The sequence below is a fragment of the Geospiza fortis genome, unplaced genomic scaffold, assembly GCF_000277835.1.
Source record: "Geospiza fortis unplaced genomic scaffold, GeoFor_1.0 scaffold192, whole genome shotgun sequence".
Lineage (NCBI taxonomy): Eukaryota > Metazoa > Chordata > Aves > Passeriformes > Thraupidae > Geospiza > Geospiza fortis.
The window spans coordinates 7,792,829-7,800,136 of NW_005054315.1; the positions used below are offsets into that span (position 1 = coordinate 7,792,829).

At 43.0% G+C, this 7,308-nt stretch overlaps 1 protein-coding gene across 1 annotated transcript in view; it reads right to left on the minus strand.

The window, feature by feature from the left end:
- Positions 1-2,050: 2,050 nt before the first annotated feature.
- NPAS2 (neuronal PAS domain protein 2) overlaps positions 2,051-7,308 on the minus strand; it is a 53,600-nt gene continuing 48,342 nt past the window's right edge. The window contains exons 18-20 of the mRNA XM_031056146.1: positions 6,812-6,939; positions 4,714-4,900; positions 2,051-3,555 (exon numbers count right to left, since the gene is read on the minus strand). Of these exons, the coding sequence (XP_030912006.1) occupies positions 3,367-3,555; positions 4,714-4,900; positions 6,812-6,939 (504 nt within the window). The 3' untranslated portion in view covers positions 2,051-3,366. The remainder of the gene's footprint in view (positions 3,556-4,713; positions 4,901-6,811; positions 6,940-7,308) is intronic.

Below are 7,308 nucleotides of genomic sequence, written 5' to 3' on the forward strand. Positions count from 1 at the left end.
GTACCGGGGCTGTGCTCTGGTGTCAGTGTGTGCCGGTACCGGGGCTGTGCTCCGGTGTCAGTGTGTGCCCGTACCGGGGCTGTGCTCTGGGGCGGTGTCAGGGTGTGCCGGTACCGGGGCTGTTCGGTGCTCGCCCGCTTCCTCTGTAGGGTCTCTCCCTTTTCCTTGGAGTGCTGTGTGAGGCGCAGTGGTGCTTCCAGCAGGCATTTTGCCTCTTGCAGATCTGGAGCTCTTGCTCCCGAGACAGAACCGAGGTATCCAGGCGTGGGGCAGTAGCCTGATGTAACCACCCCACCTGCCCGGAAAACCGACCTGAGCTGAGGGATTATGTTGGGACAAGCTGGGTTTTGGCTATAATGAACTAGAACAGCCCAGCTCTATCAGGAGAACTGGTGTTGCCTTCTGTGTGCAACAGAGAACAAGGACAACAATCCCAAACTGGAATGTGTGTATGGGGAAGAGCATGAAAAACTAACTCTTGACATAAATCTGCTCTTGTGAGCTGTCTGTATCCTTCCAAACAATGTATTAAACCAGCTCAGAAGGCGGCAACCCCATGCTATTTACACCATCTCCCTGTTAACAGCTTACAGCACTACTGGCTTTAGAAAGTTAAGTGTTTGCTCCAAGGCTGAGTTAGCTTTGGACATACCACTGGCAATTGGGAGAGATGTGGGTTTGTAATCCCTGAGAGTAAAAACAAATTCTTAAAGGAATTTTCCCTCCCTGTGTCTCCTGTCATAGTAGGTGAAATCCATCAGCTGCTGCTTCCACAGGTATTTCCTCTGAGGTGCTCCTATTCCTTCATTATCTCTTCCTGGATGAACTTTGGGCTTACAGATTTGTCCCCTTCTTTCCCAGGAGTGTCTGGGATGTATGAAGTCAGCCTCTAGTGTAGCCAACTGGCCTTTGCTTAGGTTTGTCTATAGTTAATGGAAGGAGTGAGGTTTCTTCAGACACTAAGTGAAACTTTCACATCTAGCTTTCTAATCTTCATCTGGTGGGGTCACTCTTGCTTCACTGAATAAAAGAATTTAAAGGGATGAGCAGGCTAATTCACCCTGGTAACTAAAGTTAGCAGTAAAAATGCTTTCTTAGAGACCCAGTACTTGATTCCCTCATCTTCTCTCAATGAGGGATGAAGGACTGAAATACACATGCACCCATCAGTGCTACCACCCAATCTTGCAGTTGAAGCATCGGGGTAATTTTGTCAATGGATTTTCTTTAGGAGATTTTTAGCTTTTTCAGAACTCAGGGCAAATACGCTTTTTTCCTTTCCATAAAAGCTTACTTTCACAATTTCCAGCTCCTAGCTTATCTCTATTGTTCCCCTATGGCATAGGAACCAGAGCATGTGGGCCCTGCTGATGTGATCCTTGCTACTCAAGGAAGGGAAGGCCATGTGTGCACTTTGCTGAACTTCATGCTGGCTCCAGTGGCCGCAAGCTGCCCTGAGGGCCATCCCCTTTCAGTCTTACTGAGGGGAATGAAGACATTCCTGTGCTCAGTTACCCACCTCAATCTGTGCTGGAGCTTCTCCCTGTCTGCAGAGGAAAAGCAAGCCTGTACCTTGGCTGCTCCATCCTGCAGTCAATTTGAATTTAACATGAAAAGGAGTCTGCACAAGGATGCTAAAGTGGAAGCCTGTCTACAGGGCAAGTATTCCAGAACAGATGTGCCCCAAAACTCAGGACACCAGTGTCTTAATACACTGAAGCTGGACATGGGTCAAAGCCATGGTCTATGCTGAATCAAGCTGTTCTTTAAACCATCTGTTTGGTGCTAATATAAAACTCTTTGGTTGGAAGTACAAAGCTGCCTGAGGTCTTTAAAGGTGCTTAAAGTTTTAAAGGTGCTTAAAATGAGCTGTCTTCACTTGCAGATAATAAAACTTCCTGAGCTTTCATTCTCAGTGTCTATGCCATGACAAAAACTACAAGGGAAAATACTTGGTTTTGCTAACTGGGTGCCCAACACCATTCAAGTCTGTGGCTAAGATTAAAAGTCTAAAGTGAATCACATAGTTCAACAGTCACAGGAAAATGTGTGCAAGTCCTGCAATAAAGCCTTTTGGCTATTTTATTTTATTCTACAAATAAAGACAACTGTCCATCATTAAATGGAAAAAAATAATAGTTTGAGTTGTATATAGCATGAAACAGTAGTTCCCTTCACAAAAACATTTCTAATTAATTAGTTTATTACAAAATACCCACTCACAAAAAAACACAAGCACAATCTTTATACTTGTGAAATGAGTTGATATTTCATATACAAAATAATTTCCACATAATTCCATATAATTTTATTTTATATAGAAATAGGTCATTATTACAACAGCTGTACAATACACTACTTTTTATTTAATTATTACGTAAAATCTTTCTTAGAAACATATCAACGGAAAACATACAAAAAAAGCGAAAAGTGCATTTTCTTTTTTTTTCCTCCAAAGGAAAATTTAATCCTAAATGTTATAATGAAAGAGATATGTAATAGTCTGCAGCATCCCAAGTCAGTGGGCCAAAACACAGTGCATATTTCTCAGAGACTTGGAGTGGGTGAGTTTAGATTGAAGAAGAATTCATGTTGTACTACTGGAGAATTGCATGATTGTGCTTACAATTTGAGTTCTCCTTTGCAATCACAATTCATGTAGGAAACAGTCCAGTGTGGGTTGTGGGTTTGTTTTTTTGGTTGGTTTGTTTTTAGTAATGAAGAACAGTTAGGGTAAGCTGCATAATACTTTTTAGATTCTAAATCAAGGGTTATGAGCTGTAGACCATCATCACCAGTGGCTGGGCTTTTTCTTCCATTGGATGTGCTAATTTGGCCACAAGAATAAAGAAACAAACTTCTCTTTACAGAAAGTGCCTAGTTTTCTCATCTGTGCAGTTGTGCAAAATAATAACAATAATCATAATAAAAATAATCTCTTGTTCTCTCCTCGATAGACCTTTGACGCAGTGCTTTTCATACACAAAAGAAGAACTGAAACAGTGAAGGCCAAGTACCTCATGAGTCTGTTGACAGTCTTTTGGAATTGCCAGATGGCTTCCAGAGTGACATGCTGGGATTGACCACCTCTTCCTGTGCTCCCAGTGGTGATGGAGGCTGCACAGGATAGTGCTCCTTTTCATTTTGCTCTGTCATACATCTTGTGCTCACGACACAGCGCAAACGGAAGCCAATGTGCCGGGAATGCGCTGTCCATGGCAGTCTGCACTCTGGGCGTACTTCTGTCATAGAGCTTGGAAAGAAATGCTTGTGCAAAAGCCAGAACAGTAAGTACAAAGTCATTCTCTTCTGCCCCATGTGCCCATTGGTTAAAGCTAATCGTGCATTGATTGTGCTGGTGGGACTCTATCGCAGTGGCTGTGGTAAATTTGATGATTCTGATAAACTATTCCTTCTTCTTGATGTTAGTTGTTGTTGTTGTTGCTGCTGCTGCTGCTGTGTCTGATGATACCCCATATTTCCTTGCTGTGGTGAGTAAGATGGCAGGAGCAAAGAATCAGGTTGTTCATTGTGCAAAGAACTTGGTGTTTGCACCTACAGATAAAATAAAATTTATCATGGTGTTTGATTCTTTCACGTGTTAATGCTCTTTGTCCTCAGGTTACAGGGTGCTTAAAAATACTACTGATTTGCTGGCTTCTATTTCTGGAGCTGTTTGGCATGAGGTTAGCATAACTAATGCTAGAAGTAATGGACATAGATTGCAACAAAAACCATTGCAATTAGGCATTGAAAAGGTTTTCTCACAGTAATGCACTGCCTGGGATGTGCAGGTTATCCTGAAAAGCCTGTTTGGGAACTGCATGGGTGAACATGTCAGAAATGGCACAGATGGGTGGCAGAAATGAAACAGCATTTTCTAATGTGCCCATGCTCTCCCTTCTAGCCCTTCCTTTTCCTGAGCTTACAGTCGGGTGTGACCTTGCAGTGTTGAAGCTGATGTGAATTTTGCAGATGCTTTATTGGAAACAGTATCTGCCAGATTTTTTCATGAATTCTCAGGCTATGATAAAGATTTCATTTCAATAACAAGAGTTTAATAATTTGAGGTTGGTTATACTCTTTCAGTGATGCCAGTGGATATGTGACCACGTTTCGTAGACTCAGTTCATCTCCTGTTGAACTAATACAGACACACCTCATTTCCCCCCTTTACTTTAATATGTGAGAATTAGGTCAAAAAATAAGTATTTTTACATCCTCAAATCACCTGGTTCTTCCAGGCAACATGCTCCACTTTATCTTCTTTGCCTTGTGGAGTTGAGAAAATATGTTAGTTTCCTGAAGGGATCCAGATATCTGATCCAGATCTATTTTATGTTGATGCCGGTAATTAAAAATTATCTTTTGACTTGTAAACTAAGCAAATTTTATACTGAATAAAGAGAACAGAACAAATCCTAAGGCATTGATTTTCTCCAGCTGGAAATAAACTTTAAATGTATCCAAGATAATCTGATTATGCTTTAAATGTACAGAATTAGTAATTTCCTTTTAAATATTCTGACTGCTCCCACTGCTCCCTTGCTCTACTAGTACCGGCCACTGTAGCAGTGTGTCACACGTCAGAATCTCTTAAAGGGACATTTCTGCCAAGATCAGACTCCAGGAGAAACCTGGGGCCCCGTTTGCACAGCCCATTTACCTTGTTACTCTGTGTGCACACTTCACACATCATCCTCTTTGTCCTACCTGCAGGTAGCGTTGTTGCTGATGCTGTTGGTGCTGGAGTTGCATAGGTGGCAAGGAGGATGGCTGGGAAGGAGGGGTAGTGGTGAACCCTTGGTTTAACACTGCTTGTCCCATCAGTACGATTGGAGAGCTGCTGCTGGAAGTCTGCACTTCCAAACTTGGAAACATTTGTTGGGTTTGAGAATACCTAAGGAAGAAAGAAGCAAAACAATCAAGAACAAAGTTTTGGAAACAAAGGTCTTCTTTTAGAAGGGGGATGGCAATCCCTAGTCTTCCTAAATCATAGAATCACAACATGCCGTTGTTTGGGAAGGGCCTTAAAGACTGTCTAGTGCCAACCTGCCTCCCATGGGCAGGGACATCTCCCACTAGTCCAGGTTGCTCAGAGTCCCATCCACCAATCTGGCTTTGAACATTTACAGGCATAGGGCATCCACCACTTCTCTGGGCAACCTGTTTCAGTGCCTCACCACCCTCACAGTAAAGAATTTCTTCCTAATATCTAATCCAAACCTGCCCTCTTTCAGCTTAAATTCACTAACTTTTGTCCTATTCCTATATGCCCTTGTAAAAAGTCCCTCCCCTTCTCTCTTGTAGCCCCTTTTAGATACTGGAAGGCTGCTGTAAGGTCTCCTTGTGCCTCCTCTTCTTCAGCCTAAACCCCCCAGATAATTCCCAATAAATGATTCCAGTGCATGGGACCTGCTAATATGAACAACAGCACTACTGGCAGCACTGCTTTCCCTTACTCTGCCCATGAGCTGGGCTTGGAGGGAAGAATACATCTCACCTCAAAATCCAGATCACATTTTAGATTCATTAAGAATTCTGGATTATGCACATCTTGTCTTCAGCCACAGCATTCACATCTCTGGCTCATTAAACCAAATGGCCTTTGATTCTGTTTTAATATGCTGAGCCCTGAACTGCAGCAAGAGAGAAGCCAATGCACCTCCTGTCCTGCTGCCTGTGCTCCCCTGTGACTGCCTGGGGGGCAGTGATCTCCTGCAGACACATGGCTAGGGCTGATTACTTCCTAAGCGGCTCATACACATACTGCCATGTACGATCAGCAGTTCCCATCACCATTAGCCCTGCTCTAGGAACACAAGAAGCCTCTAGAAACCCTCTGGAACGAGGGATGTGACAGAACCAAAATACTCATCTCCTCTTGCCATTCTGCTTTTGCAAAGCAAAACTTAAATATGTGTTGTTTTGTGAAAGGCTGTGGGCAAAACCACAATGGAACTATTGCCAACCCAGCCTAATTCTGTTTATCCTGTAAAGGGTGATGAGATCATAGTGTGGCTTGTGTTCACTCAACAGCTGTTCAACATTAGGGTTTAGTTAGAAATGCTACAGTCTGGGTACTTGTATGAGCATGTGAGCTCCTATACAGGGGTCCCATGAGTCAGGAAGTCTACATGAACTGGGAGATGCATCTTTGCAAGTAAGGCCTCTTTAATTCAGAGGCTTAAAAGCAGAGCTACAATATTTACATTTGACAAATTAACTCAAGATAATCTTTAACAACAATAATGATGTTTAAAAAAAACAAGTACTATATACCTACATTCCTGAGATAACATTAGTAGAGTACTGTTTTGTAAAAATAATTATTTTTAAAGGAATGATGTGCAACAGTTGCTTATTATCAGTTCACAATTAAGTACAGTGACAAAAAACAGCTTAAAAAAAGGTGTATTTTGACCAGTGTGTTCTGCTTCCTTCATCTAAGTTTTGAGCAGACAAAACAACTGAGGTGAGGCTTTCTATTTTCACAAGTCATTTAGCTGAGCCAGTGCTGATTTTCTCACATTTACCTTTGGTGGGTCAGAAGTTCTAGTGCTGAAGCAGGCAGCATGCGAGGGACAAAAATTCCCCCAGCCATGGCTTGTTAAAATGCCAGTGGCACTTTGTGTTTCTCTCTGTCACTCTTCCTGATATGACCAGGCAGGATAAGGCTGACCCTGATGCTGGAAGGCAGGCTCAGCACAGTACACACTCCCAATATTTATAACCACTTCATCATCTTACAAAAGAAGGCTACTTCCCCTCAAAAGCAACTTTGATGTTTTATCTTCGATAAGGCACATACTTGGCCTGGGATCCCGCCATGCTGAGGTCTGAAGGGTGTCTTGCATTACAGGACCCAGGCATCATGGGCTGAATAGGCTGGCTAAGCAACAATCTGGCACATGAGGGACAGAAAAAAAAAAGACATTGCTGGAAGAGAAGGACCATACAAATCCCACAGTGTGCAAAGAGAAAGGGCATTTTCACAGGCACGGCACCAGGCTGAGCGTGAGGAGGTCTGGCCCAGCTGCTGGCTGTGGCAGGCACGTCCTGGGCACTGCGAGGCAGAGGCTGGGCAGCACCTGCCCTCTGGGGTGATCCATGTGCCGAACATACACCTCATAAATCACATTTTTTACCATTACTATCTGCTAGGTATACGGATGCTTGAATAATATTTTGCAACTTCGATTTAATTCACCTTGTGCTCTTCAAAGCCAGCAGCAAGGTATCAGTTTTCATTGCGCTACGGGGTGAGACAGCTACATTTTGGGAATCTTAATCCACCCGTGCATTCCT